The following is a 15,249-nucleotide window of genomic DNA, read 5'->3' as shown; positions in this document are numbered from 1 at the left end:
GATGCCATGAGGATGAAAGGAGATCATTGCAAGTGTGCCACCCTGAGTTCTTTAGAAGCCAGAATAGAACAATTACTAATAAATATATTTCTTGCTATCCAGAGACGAGTGATGTTTGCCCTTTAGTTGGACTTTGCTTTCAGTTCTGCTAGAAGCAAGTACTAACCATTATTCAGCCACTCGTTTTATGTGAAGAACTGCACATAGCTCAAAAGCTTGCACAATTAATATATAATACCTTTGTAATACAATGGTATCAGTGCTCAAATTACAGACAGCAGAAGAGAATCAGAGTTGAATAAAGAGGAGTCAGCCACACCTGGGGCTGCTGTACCACTCACTGGGGAATTGGACCAGGTTCACTGTGTGCTCCTACAGAAGCTTGGGCTGATGATTTGGAAGCCATGGAAACTGGGGCTGGTGGTCTGGAGTAAGCAGAGCTTAGGTCCTTAAGAGACACTATCAGGAATCAGACCTGCCCAGCAATACAAGGAGAACATCAGAAGGAAGGTCATAGAAAGAGTAAGTGCTTGTCTTCAGGACAGAGTGCTGGCCAGAACCACAGGTGTCAGGCCAAGGTGGTGGAGCCTGGGGAAGGTAGACTGAACGAAGAGATGTATTAGGTCTCAGTTCATCTCCAGTCTTCCTCAGAGCAAGTTGCTCACTTGGTGCTGCAACCACAGAACTGCCTTGCTGCCTTGGCCCCATGGGTACCCAATTAGTATGGTCAGAACCACCTTCCACTCGGACACTCAGGGTGGGGTGAGTTAAAGCCAAGTCAGTGTCTTGGATCCAAAATGTTCCTCCTAGTAGAATATCCACAGCAAATAATTTGAATGAACGCTTACAGAGGAAATCATTCAAGGAGGATCCTGTCAGTGATCAGAAAAGAGCAAGCCTTCTTCCTTCGGCCTCCCAGATCTTATAATGTCATGGAACTGATATGCTTTCCTGGTTCACTGCTAGCTTTCAAAAATGAAGATTTAACTTGCTTTCCACTGTTTATTGCCAAATGTTCCTTCTAGAACAAAGATCTTTTATAGTAAGACTGTACTGTGTGCTCCTACACACACACAAAACAAACATAGCAGTCTGAAAGGAGAGGCAAACAGCTATTGACCTGAAAGCTGCAGTATGAAAGAAAATCCACGGTAAAATCAGGTAATTTTTGCTTATTTGACTCTAATGCACAACAATAACATTAGCAGATTTTTTTTCTAAGGAACATGGGCTCAACAATCATTATTATTTCTAACTGAGGTGATGCATGCTTCAAGTCCAATGTTTAAAATGCATCTTGATCAAGCTTCTATTGCTCTCTTTGGTACACTGCATTGAATATTGACCCAAGATACCAAAGTTAAATAAGGACCAGATGCCAACCTGGATTTCCTTGTTACCATTAGCTACGTGAATCCTGGCTTGCAATAGGGCAACACAGCAGACCTGATCTTTATATTTGCTCGGGTGGCTTAAAACAGCTTTCAAACGGGGAATGCATCACATTGATTAAAAGGAATTGAATAATTTCCTGTGACAGGCTATGGATTCCCTTAAGAGTTGTCAGAAATCTGTGGACAGAAAACCCATGCAGTTTCAGAAGGGGAAGTGAATGCATAACTTGATTAGATGAGATTTTTTGCTGGAGGCTACTCTCCCTGCCTGTCTCCCATATACCTCAAGGGATATGACTACCATATGCATTTCGAGCTACACTTATTTTTAGCATTAGGTTTACTTTAAGTAAGTAAAATGCACTAAGCATAGGTAAGTACCAGTTGAGATTGCGCCCGTGAGAGTGTAGTACATTACTGACAAATCACGTTAAATCAAATGGCGAGCACCTTTTTTTTATTTCTTTTTTTACTAGGGGTGTGTATTATTTATGATCCTACAGAAGAGAAAGCTCCATTGGATATAAATACAGCACCATCAATGAAAGCAGCAGAAGAAATAGAGTTGAGCTCCTAAAGGACTAGGTAAAGGTAAAGGGACCCCTGACCATTAGGTCCATTTGTGACCGACTCTGGGGTTGCGGCACTCATCTTGCTTTATTGGCCAAGGGAGCCTGCGTACAGCTTCCGGGTCATGTGGCCAGCATGACTAAGCCGCTTCTGGCGAACCAGAGCAGCACACGGAAATGCCATTTACCTTCCCTCCGGAGTGGTACCTATTTATCTACTTGCACTTTGATGTGCTTTCGAACTGCTAGGTTAGTAGGAGCAGGGACCGAGCAATGGGAGCTCACCCCGTTGCGATGATTCGAACCGCCAACCTTCTGATTGGCAAGGCCTAGACTCTGTCGTTTAACCCACAGCGCCACCCACGTCCCATCCACAGGCCAGGAAACTCTGAGTAAATATGCAGAGGACCAAGCTTTTGTTTTTATCCAGACAGTCCCACTTTCTGCTCTGCCCTATTCTATTAAGACCAAGAAGATAATCTCTGTTCTCTCTATGAGTGTCTTTTGTGCCCAGAATTCCTTTTCAGCCCGAAAGACTATGGTGGTTGTTTGTTTGTTTGTTTTTAGCCTTGCAGTACATATTGCTGCTAATAGGATTTATTTGTGTAAAGCCTGCATACATAGAAGACAAAGAAGATACCTAGAGGTCTGTGCTTGTTTTGGTTTTTGGTTTTTTTACAAACCTGTAGTAGGTAAGCTGATTTCTTCTTCATGATGCATTTGAAAATCAAATTAAGAGCGGCGTAATTCATGGGACATTATTAATTGGGCAAAAGCTTCTTTTCAGTCTCAAGAAGTTGAAAGTTTAGTATTATACTAAACTTCTAATGCAGGGATATCCAACCGGTCAACCACACTTGACAGGTCAATCCCCAGGTTATAGTGGTAGATCGCGGTTGATTGCGGGCTCACTTTCCTCTGCGGGGGAAAAAGGGCATCTGCCCCCGCCCCCTCAGTCTTCCCTTCATTCGTGCACGATTGCAAAAATGGAAGACGGAGTTGTTGCTGCTACTCGGTAAGCATTTCATGACGCGTCCCCCCCCAAAAAGCAGCAGAAGTATGGCATCCCCCCAAAAAAGCTCAACAAATTTGGCCTGCCTCCCTAGCTCAACAACTTTGGGTTCCCTCCCAAATGGGTAGATCACTGCTAGATTTTTTTTATCTGGGAGTAGATCGCAGTCTCTTGGGAGTTGGACGTCCCTGTTCTACTGCATGCACATCCTATCTCCTGCTGTAAACCAGTCCCCCCCAAAAAACTTGGGTCCCCCCAGCTGCTTTTGAACTATAATACCCATCATCCCTGACCCTGCTAGCTAGGAATGATGGGAGTTGCAGTCCAAAAACAGCCAGAGACACAAGTCTGAGAAACACTGCTGTAAATACTACACAAAGAAAATGGTCTTTTCACTTTATTGTGGGGAACCTGCCAGGTTCTCTCCCACTTCCCATCTCCACTCAAATCTAGTCCTTGGCTGAAGTATTTGGCCCAGTCATTTTCATACATTTTGAGGAGAATGTCCTCTGGTGATTGGATTAATCTTTGGGGAATGGACAAATTGTTAAGAATTTTCATCGTTGACTTCAAATTCAAGGTGCTCTCAGTTTGTTCATTTCTTTTTTAAAACAACAGAAATGGCTTTCCACAGTGTGGCTGCTCTGGCTCCATTCTCGGAACAGACTGCTCTTTGGGAATAATGCTACATCGTGACATGTACAATATAGGTATTTATCATACACATCACTTGGCTGCAGAAGTTACCTTCGGAGAAATGCAAATTTTGAGAGTTGGCTGTGTTTTGATTTGCATATTGTTAAGTGTGAATTAAGCAAGTTTGCCTTTAAATGAAAACTGGATCAAATTCCCCTCCATTCCCAGTTAAAAAGTAACATGGGAAGTAATTATTAACTACATGGAAGGGAACAGCTACTTCTGACCAGCCTGGAGAGATCAGGGAACTGCTAACATGGCATAAAGTACCTGAAGATAAAGCCCAGTATCAATAAAAACACTTCTAACACACTCTAAAAGGCTTTATTTACGCTTGTTTTGGTTGACCTCTATAACTCACTCCTGGTTTTTCTGCTGAGCCATGTTAAACTTGCACCAATGAAATGTACCGTGCCACAGAGAGCTGTCAGAACGGTTCATTGTATCACCATAGCTGGCAGAATTTCTGACTGTAGATATGAGATGGTCTGAGGAAATTGCCTATGCAAACCTATTAAATATAGGCCTTTTGTGTTTCACACCTTTAATTATTTTGGCTTTTTTCTCCCTCAAGTTTCACCTAAATTTGCTTTCCTGTAATGGAGGGTTAGCTAACATGGTGCCCTCCATCTGTTGCTGTATTCCTGCTCCCTGTAGTACCAGCCAGCTTGGTTAATAGCCAGGAATGATGGTAGTTTAAGTCCAGCACCACATCGCCCACTTAAAACACAGAATTTCTATGTGGTGCACGTAAAATGTTTAAACAAAATAACCCTCTAGAATAAGGACACTTAAAATCTATTCTAGAAACAGAAAACTACCTTTAATGCCTGCCAAAACAGGAAAGTCTTTTTCAAGCACCTGAAGTTTACCAGAGAAGGTGCCTACCTAATCTCAACTGGAAGGGGGTTCTATAGGATTTTGCCCCAAATACTGAATGCACAGCTTCTGGTAGTTACAAGTCATGTATCTAAACCATGGGGGAGGGGGGCTAACTGTGATTCCTTTCAAAGATCACAGTGGTTGGGCAGAGATATAAGGCATCAGGAGGTGCTGGAGGTATCTTGTACCCAAGGGCCTTGTATATTAAGAACCCTGAACCTGGTCCAGTATAATATGGTATAATAAGTACAATAAGTACCAGTGTTATGTGCTGACATGTTTCCATCAACGATCTAGTCGCAGCACTGGGCACCAGACAAAGCAGAAGGGTAGCCCCGTATGGAGCACATTGCAATGATCAAGCCTTGAGAGCGAATGCTCATTAAATAGCCAACTTTGTCTAATATTCTTGCAAACAAATCATGATGAAGGGTCATCTGGAAGCTACACTAATGACATATCCAGGTTGTCACATTATCAAGACATGTGTTTCCCTGCACCTGTACCGCAACAATGGCTGCCTGCTGGCGGAGAGAGAGAAATTGCAGAATGTGTTGATGTCATAACACGGCCTCTTCCAGAAGAGTTTGCAATACCAGCCCTGCCTCATACACAACCCGTATTCCCATACTAGGTATCAGTGGGTTAATTTAAGGCAGCATAGTGAAGTATTGTCAATGGCTAATTTTAAAATTAGACAGCATCTTAAAAAGCGGAGACATCACCTTGCCAACAAAGGTCCGTATAGTTAAAGCTATGGTTTTCCCAGTAGTGATGTATGGAAGTGAGAGCTGGACCATAAAGAAGGCTGATCGCCGAAGAATTGATGCTTTTGAATTATGGTGCTGGAGGAGACTCTTGAGAGTCCCATGGACTGCAAGAAGATCAAACCTATCCATTCTGAAGGAAATCAGCCCTGAGTGCTCACTGGAAGGACAGATTGTGAAGCTGAGGCTCCAATACTTTGGCCACCTCATGAGAAGAGAAGACTCCCTGGAAAAGACCCTGATGCTGGGAAAGATGGAGGGCACAAGCAGAAGGGGACAACAGAGGACGAGATGGTTGGACAGTGTTCTCGAAGCTACCAGCATGGGTTTGATCAAGCTGCAGGAGGCAGTGGAAGACAGGAGTGCCTGGCGTGCTCTGGTCCATGGGGTCACGAAGAGTCGGACATGACTAAACGACTAAACAACAACAAATTTTAAAATCCACAGGGTGATAGCCAGTTGTCAGTGCATGAGTGGAATGGACTTCCCCTTCCCCTCCCCCCCTCTGGAGCTCTAACCAAGGAACATCCCAAGAGGAAGAGGAAGTCCTGTTGTACAAGCAGTAGCCCCCTCACACAACATTGGGTTTCACCCACAGTTTAAAAGCAAAGCAGCCTAGATGCAAAATGGATTTGTTTACAGTACAACCACATATACACACAGAAACTCTCTCACATACATTTACTATACATTATGGTATACTTAGTCCCTGGTCCATACATGCCAGCTCCTAGGGGCTGAGGCTGTTTTGGCCCCCCTGATTTTTTTAAGAGGGCCGGACTCCCTCAATGTTCAGAGGGCATTTGGCTGTATCCCATGGCTCCTTGTGACAACATTAGGATGTCGCATCAGGCCCCTCAATCAACTTAAGAAGCTGGTGCCTCTGCCCAGTCCTAGTCAAGATTTCAGGCTACTCTGAGTAATTTCAGGCTGCTTCATCCTAATGGACTTCACTGGGAAGAAGAACCAAGAACCTTAACCTTTATTTGAAACCCAGGCATGGACAAACACGATATGACATTTCTCTAGGGATGAAACATTTCCTACTACAGATTGTGTGAAGGGATTTAATCGCAATTCTCCATGTGAAAACCCATTATTTCATTGACATGTACCTCCAGCATTAGACTCAAAACATTTTCTGGTGATGCTTTTAATTCTTTACATATTCACAACTGGAGAAAAATCCTGCCTTCGGATACAGAGTTCTCATTTTATGTAAATAAAACCTGCTCACGTTGATACCCAAAGGCAGCTAGCTGTCTCACTGTGGACTGTAAAAGCTGGATGACAAAATTGACAGTGACCTTGTGTATGAATGACCTTGATTTAAAGCACCTCGAGACCATGGAATTTTACTTATTGGTTCAGCAGAGTTTTAGACTAACATCATTTCGTTGTTTCATAGATGAGCGCTGAGCATTAGAGTAAATGTGGCTGTTTATCAAGCCGTTCCTATTTCTCAAAATGAACAGCACATAGATAGTGCAATGAGTTTCATTATACCATCCCTTACATATTCCAAAAATCATTAACTTGGCTGCAACAGTTTTTTTCCATGATATATGATAATGAAGTAATAAAATACATAAACCTCTTATCTAAACCAACATTTGGAAGCTGCGTTTATATGGCTTTGTGTAACATCTGGGTTCCTCTGTGCCATTTTTGATCTATTTAGAGAAGCTGATTAAATTTAACACAAAGAAAACAGCAAACTCTTTCCCAAAGAGAACAGCTTAGCACAGCTCCAAGAAAAATATATGCAAAACACTCACAGATAGTTTATAATGAATTATAACCCCAAAGACGTGGCTTACATTTTCATATGTTTGAGGGCCACAGAGCAGAGGTGTGCTTGGATCACTGTTCTACAATAAGAGTTTTGACTGGCATTTCATTCATTTGTTTGTTTTACCTTCAGATACAGTAACCACCACAGGGATGTGGGTGGCACTGTGGTCTAAACCACTGAGCCTCTTGGGCTTGCCGATTCAGAAGGTCAGCAGTTCGAGTCCCTGCGATGGGGTGAGCTCACATTGGCTGTCCCAGCTTCTGCCAACCTAGCAGTTCAAAAGCATACCAGTGAAAGTAGATAAATCAGCGCCGCTGTGGCAGGAAGGTAAATGGCATTTCCATGTGCTCTGGCTTCTGTTGTGCCAGAAGTGGTTTAGTCATGCTAGTCACATGACTCGGAAAGCTGTCTGTGGACAAACGCTGACTCACTCGGCCTGAAAGTTAGATGAGCGCCACAATCTTATACAGTGGTACCTCGGGTTAAGTATTTAATTCATTCCGGAGGTCCGTACTTAACCTGAAACTGTTCTTAACCTGAAGCACCACTTTAGCTAATGGGGCCTCCCGGTGCTGCCACTGCGCCGCTGGAGAACGATTTCTGTTCTCATCCTGAAGCAAAGTTCTTAACCTGAAGCACTATTTCTGGGTTAGCGGAGTATGTAACCTGAAGCGTATGTAACCCGAGGTACCACTATAGTCACCTTTGACTGGACTTAACCATCCAGGGGTCCTTTACCTTTACCTTACAGTAACCCTGTAAAACAGAACATTGAAAATTACCAATATTCATGCGCATCCAGGAAAATTGCCAATCAGGGAAGCAGCTCATATTACTTTTTTTGTTTAAAGCCAAGTGAACATTCCCATGGCGCATCCTCTTTCAGATGGCGATGCAGGGCCGGCCGGCGCTGTCATTAGGCAGAGGGAAGGGGCTGCCTCAGGCAGTTGATTTTGAGTGTCATTAGAGAGCAGCAAACTGTTAATTGTTTAATGTATGTTTATTGCATTTTTGCTCCCAGAGAAAGGGACTTGTGGGATTTTCCTTGAAAACAACTTGGCCAGCTTGGGTTCCTTATGTGCATAGGGATAGGTTTGGGGAAGCATCATTTGCTGTTCTGTTGTTCAGTCAACAAAATGCCATGGGCCAGCCCTCTTGCAAGTTGGAGAATTTCACAGTCATCAAACTTTAATGTAACTGTAATGTTTGCTTATTCGCCAACCATACGAGTATGTAGAGTTTTATGCAAGCACTAGTGATATTTAAGGATACATTGTAAATCAATCAATCAGACAATCAATCAATCAATCAATCACAAACTTCATGACAATGTTGTCAAACCCAGAGCATTATACTAATGGTACTCTGTTCACTGACATTGTTTTGGAGTTACCATCCAATCTGATATGCTGAAATGTATATTCCCTTGAAGTGATGATGGTAGCCATTAACAATAATTGTTATATTTCTTATCCTGTCTCTCTACCTATATAACTCTCTGTTATATTAGTTTTTGTTGTGAACTGTCCTGAGACCTACAGGTATAGGACGGCATACAAAATAAATAAATAATAAATAAAATAAAATAAAATAAAATATTTCGTGCTTTTATCTTGTATTTTTATGCTGTGAACTGCTCTGAGATCTACAAATGAAGGGTGGAATACAAATTTACTAAATACTAAATAATAGTAGGAAGGACATATTACTCTGTCCCAGCTCCTGCCCACCTAGCAGTTCAAAAGCACGTCAAAGTGCAAGTAGATAAATAGGCATCGCTCTGGCAGGAAGATAAATGGTGTTTCCGTGCACTGCTCTGGTTTGCCAGATGCGGCTTAGTCATTCTGGCCACATGACCAGCTGTCTGTGGACAAACACCGGCTCCCTCGGCCAGTAAAGCGAGATGAGCCTGCAACCCCAGAGTTGTCCACAACTGGACCAAACGGTCAGGGGTACCTTTACCTTTACATAATAGCAATAGTAGTAGGCAATAAATATGCAGGCAGATTATTTTTTAAAGTAAGAACGATTATCTCAGCTTCCCTCAGAGGTACTTGAGGAAATCCTATCAGTGGATGGCTCAGTAATCTGCACAAACAATGTTGGGTAGAAATCTGTATCCTGAGGCAAAAAGTATCATCGACAAGCTGAGAGGAGGAGGACTAGAGGGCGGGCCTTATGAATAGAAGCAGAAACATTACCTATACAATACTGGGTGGTGGATCCTGCATTATCAATTTTGGTTTGAGTCACACTTCACAGTTCCACCAAGTAACTGTAAGGTCAAGAGACACGATTACAGTGCTTGACGGCTTAAAATAAAGCCATCCAGACATGTGACACTTCTCAGTATCAACCCCCACCCCCAAGAAAAAAACCCAGTTAGGACCAACAACACAATTGAGATTTGAGGATTGAGTAAACGTTTAAAACAGAAAATAGTGAAGCAAATTACAGTGTTCAGCTGCATGCACAAGTCTCATTAAATTAAAAAAAAAGGAAAGAAGAAAGGGACATGTCAAAATTAATGTGATGCTGCCACAAGACAGATGAATTACAATGTGCCTGGTGGGGGGGTGGGGTGGGTATATGATGGGATACTTGATGATGGGCAATAAATAACAGTAGCCGTACTGTCAATAACAATATCCGTTACACAAGCAACGCCAGCAACACTGTCAGGAAGATCGAAAGCCCTTACGTTGTTTTTTGTAAGCCACCCAATTTGGCCGAGATCATATAAGTTTAACAAAATATGAACTGCAACAGACCAAGTTTGGGTTATGGTAACATGATGAAAAGATGCAGTAAGCCCTGTTCTTAATGATGACAGTCTTTAAAAGACTTAGGTGGAATCTATACACATATAAAAAAAGTTCTAGGACTGCTTTTTCCAAAAAGCGTTTTTTAAAAATACACTGAATTTGCCATAAGCTCGCCATTGCCATCTAGTGTCACATTGTGTACTGCACTTAAAACACACTTCAAATGTTTTATTTGCAGCTGTATAGCTGAGCCCTGTGAATATGAATGGGCTATCACACATTTAAAACAAAACCCCCCATAAAAGTCATCTGTAAGCATACACCCTGATTTATATGAAGGTGGCTTACAAGGTCAATACATCTTACTGTTGCTTAAAACTAGGACTACCCTCCACACAACCACCATTGCTAATTCTACTACTTCTTACCTGTACAGATTTCTGCTGGTATTGGTACTGAGCACTCTGCGATGTGGCAGTTTCTGCTTTTTCAAATTGGTTCTTCACGCTTGCCAAGCCTCCAGGTATCCTACAAGCCTCTGTTTCGTCGAGAGCCTGGTGGGACAAATAAGGGTGGTATAGTGGTTAGAGCGTTGGATTAGGATGCATGAGAAGAGGGTTCATAGCCTCACCCAGCCGTGAAGCTTGCCGGGTGAATTGAACCAGTCGCTGTCTCTCAACCACCATCTTACTTAAGTTAAAACAGTACAACGCATCATCAGAGATCTACAACCTCTCCTGGACAATGACAGTTCTCTTTCTCAAGCTCTGGGAGGAAGACCTTTCATTGCCTACAGACAGCCACCCAATCTTAAACAACTCCTAACCCACAATAATACTACAACCAGACTTAACACCGACACTGGCACCAGAGCCTGTAATAAACCCAGATGCCAACTTTGCTGCCACATACACCCGGACAACACCATTACTGGCCCCAACAACATCACACATACCATCTCGGGACTATTTAATTGCTCATCGTCTAACATTGTGTATGCCATCAAATGCCAACAGTGTCCTTCAGCTCTCTATATTGGACAAACAGGCCAAACCTTACGCCAAAGAATAAACGGACATAAATCAGACATCAAGAATCACAAAACAGAGAAACCAGTAGGAGAACACTTCAATCTCCCAGGACATTCTATACAAGATCTCAAAGTAGCTGTTTTGCTACAAAGGAATTTCAGAAATAGAGTGGAAAGAGAAGCTGCTGAATTGCAACTCATTACCAAACTTAAAACCATGGAGAGACGTGGTTTGAACAAAGACATTGGATTCTTATCTCATTATACATGACTAAGCCATTTCTCACCTTCTCACCCCTTGCCTTTTCCTGTAAGACCTATTGCAGTCGTTAAGAGTCGTCAACAGGCTCATCCCAGCTATCTGCCAATCACCCATTCCCACCACCCTTCTGAGTAATACCCCTCCCCACCTTCTCACTATATAGAAGGATCTGGCAACTTCTGTTTCAGTGTATCTGAAGAAGTGTGCATGCACACGAAAGCTCATACCAAGAACTAACTTAGTTGGTCTTTAAGGTGCTACTAGAAGGAATATTTTTTATTTTTACTTAACCATAGTTGCTATTCTGCCTATTCTTCCGAATGACGCTTCTGCATTTTGTAGGATTTTTTTAAATTAAAAAAGTCAGTTTTTTTTTAAAAAAGGAGTTTTTAAATATTAGAAGTGCACAAAGTGTAAGATGCGAATTATTATGCAATGACGATGTTGTTGGGTTTTTTTATGCAGAAAATGCCTTTGACACTTGTTCCTTGTATCCCGAACAGCAGCTCATTCGCATACATTTCTTAATAAGCCATGCCAAAGTTAGAAAGCAAACCTATTAGGAGGCTGTCATCAAAATCCTTAAAATATGAATGGGCTGTACATTATGAAGATTCCTACTTAGAGAAGCTTGCTGTGGTATTATTACCTCATTGATTTAAAAGATTAAAGCCATACTAACAATAAACAGATTTCAGAATCCCCTAATCCAGAGCTTCTTCAATACCATTAACTGCTTTACACTGTCAGGTGTTCAGAGACAACGAAGAGATTCTGCCGTTACACAGCTACGAATTAATCTCTTTTCAAAACCAACATGCAAAGTCTCAGAGGCCCCTTCCATAATGCAGATGGATTAGCACAATAATGCACGCTGCACTCTGTGTTTGGAAAGAATTGCGTTTCAGACACTGACCCAGAGAGAGCCACAAAGTAAGTTAGAAAAGCCGAGGCTCAATGACAACTTGGAAACTGGGATTCCAGCGAGACTTTTAAAACAGTGGCGGATCCACAATGCATCTGGAAGCCACTGGCTCCTGACAACCACAATGATGACTAATCACCACCACTTAGGATCTGCCCATTACCTATCTATCTTCCTTTGTTTTCCTCTGTGCTAATAGGATCCTTGTGTTTTGAATACCATGTAAGAGGAGGAAGCAGGAAGCAGGAAGGGAGTGTGAACCAGCAGGTAATTTTAGGACAGGGGTGGGAAACTGTGAACTCCAACTTCCCCCAACCACAGTCACCATGGCCAATGCTCAGGAAAAACAAGAGCTGTGGTTCAAAACCATCTGGGGAGCCACAGCTTCCTCATTTCTGCTTTAGGGTAATAACCCTGATCCCAAGCTCTGCCTGGAGTTTGGGTCATGCACATGCATGTTTGGCCTGGGGCAAGCTATATACATCATGCACGAATGGGCATGACACACTGACAATGACTGCTCTTTCTAAAGGAAGGCAGCCTGTTTGAATCTAGAACAGTGTTTCCCAAACTTGCGCAGCCAGCTATTTTTTGGGACTACAGTTCCCATCATCCCTGACCACTGGTCCTGCTAGCTAGGGACGATGGGAGTTGTAGTCCAACAAGAGCCAGAAACACTGATCCAGAAGCCTCAGGTGACCAGGAGGTGCCTCAGCATTTCTCCATTTTTTCTTCTGATGGCCATTTCTCCTTTCCTCCAAACTACCCTCAAGATTCACATGTGTATACCAGATGTGAGGGGGGAAGGAAGATCTTGAGTAAGAAGATGGCCCATCGGAAATGGTAAAGGACCCTCCTCCTACTCACGGCTTCTCTGATAAAATTTGCTGCAGCTGCATTGCGTGCATTTCTGTATAACATGTTGTTTGCCCCTAAGTATAGAGATCCCATTTGTTTCTTATACATCACTGTGTTGTTCTCTAATATCCAAGTGTGAGTGGGTGAAGCATATATTTCATTCTTTGGGTGCCAGCTTGACAAATCTGCACATTTGCTTCCAGCATTCTTATATATTAAAGCTGTGAAAAACAGATGAGCACACACTTTGCAAATCTCCATTGCACACTTTGTTTTCCAGGAATGCAAGGGGATATATTGCCAGAGTGCATTGTACAAGTTTGTGGGATTAAAAAAACCACAACAACACCCAAACAAACATGTTTTGGACAGGTATGAATTCACTCAGAGACTTCATAACTCCAAGGCTAAGAAACTGCCTCCCAAAATAGCTTCAAAAACATATTGATTTTTTAAAAACAAAAAAGCACATGCTACTTTGCCACTAACCTCCACAAAGAAGAAGAAGAAGAAGAAGAAGAAGAAGAAGAAGAAGAAGAAGAAGAAGAAGAAGAAGTGGCGGCGCCAATGGGATACTTTTTAAATTGTATATTTGCCCACTGATATTAGGACCATCTCTACCATTAGGTAGAGTGAAGAAGCTGCCTCAGGAAGCAGAAACTTGGGTGGGGGCAGGCAGCAGCAGTGAAGTATTGGAAGAAACAGTTGAATATGCTACACAACGTGCCTTGAACCTTCAAGCCAGCCTGCCATCCTCTGGTGTGGTGAAGGGAAAGTTAAACTAGCAGTCCAGTTGGTTTCAGTACGTGGAATGGAGAGGGGCACCATCTTGATCTTCACCTTTATTCACAACGATTTACATGTCACAAAGAGTTGACTAGGTAATGTTGTTACAAAAAAGAATCTCACTCATCTCCCCCACAGCAAGAAGTGGGAGTTGCTCCCTCCCATCTGGATCTCACCTTTTGCAGACTATTATGGAAGCACAAAAAGACATGCTTTTCTCTGTATCAGGGCTGGAAACTGCATGGGAAGAATAAGAAACCCACCGAAGGGCCAAGAACATCACATTCAAGGGAAGCAAGTGGCAAGGAGACCATGGCAAAGAGATATGAAGAAGGGTATAATGTCAAAAATTAAAGAACTTAAAATAAAAATCCTAGCAAGGCGTCCTTCCCCTCCAAAACAAATCAAGCAAAAATTCTGTGTCATGTTCTATCTAACCTAGTGGTACAAGTAACTTTCGTTATTGTGGTTTGCAGGGCATTAGGGTCATCCAAAGACAGATGGGAAGCAGCAACATCATGGCAGGGGGATTGGACACCACTGCTTTGTGACAAATTACCTTCCTGATCGGACCTCATTAGAATATAGCACTCTGCCTGTTTAACTGAACACTTTGTTGCAAACTAGGAGATGGTGGAAGCAGTGACCTTGGGAAAGGCTACCTCTAGCAAAAAGAGTCACGTCTTGTCTATTGAAAGAGAAGTGAACTCTAATAAACCAAGTATGGTGTTTTCAAAATGTCTTTTTAAACCACTAAAAGTCTATAAAAACACTCTCCTGATAAGGAACTGGCAACTTCCTCCCCCAGTTGGGTGGGAAACCGTTCTCAGTTTAGTGCGCAGAGCTTTCCATTAAGATTTTCCACATTAACAAGTGGCGTGGAAGTTCTTGTCCTGCACAGTTTGCATGATTTTGTTAAAAATCAAACCCTGTTAGTGACCTTGTGTGTCAACCCCAGACACACACTTGGGGGTTGTGCTGCTCCTCCTTCCACACACACCTCTGTTGCCTTTGCACAAATTTCACATGCACCTTATTTTCCCAACAAAGACGGCTCCTTCCTGGTTCCTGCCGTACGGCAAGCATTTTGGACTATATCAAGGGGAAGTTGAGGTGTCACACCCTACATTTAGATTTGGGGTCCTCTGTTTTGAAATGGCAATTTCACACCAGGGCACTAAATAGCCAAAGCTGCCAGGATCTGACATATTTCTTAACAACAACAACCTCAAAACACTATAGCAACTAGCAAGTCAGTGGGGAATGTAATTTTCTTGAAATGTCCAAGTCATTTTGGGTAGCTAGTACATATATCTGAGGAGCAACTAGGCATGTCCTAACAAAACAGCACCGGTTTCCAAAGGATGCAAAAGACATGAAGTTACGTTTGAAGATCTATGTTTTGGCAGAGCAAATGTGAACAGCCAGTTATATTAGCAAGCGGCCATTTCATGCATGCCTAGCGCAAGCCAGTGAATTTTCAATGATTTGTGGTGGGCAATTTTAGT

The 15,249-nt window shown here is 42.5% G+C and overlaps 1 protein-coding gene across 1 annotated transcript in view; it reads right to left on the bottom strand.

Annotated features, from left to right (window-relative positions):
* XIRP2 (xin actin binding repeat containing 2) overlaps positions 1 to 15,249 on the bottom strand; it is a 77,337-nt gene that overhangs the window by 32,211 nt on the left and 29,877 nt on the right. The window contains exon 3 of the mRNA XM_081023151.1: positions 10,309 to 10,434. Coding sequence (XP_080879277.1) covers positions 10,309 to 10,434 — 126 coding nt within the window. The remainder of the gene's footprint in view (positions 1 to 10,308; positions 10,435 to 15,249) is intronic.

This window comes from Podarcis pityusensis (genome assembly GCF_964106645.2).
Source record: "Podarcis pityusensis genome assembly, chromosome: 1".
In the NCBI taxonomy this organism is placed as follows: Eukaryota; Metazoa; Chordata; class Lepidosauria; order Squamata; family Lacertidae; genus Podarcis; species Podarcis pityusensis.
This window is presented reverse-complemented; position numbering and strand designations above follow the sequence as displayed.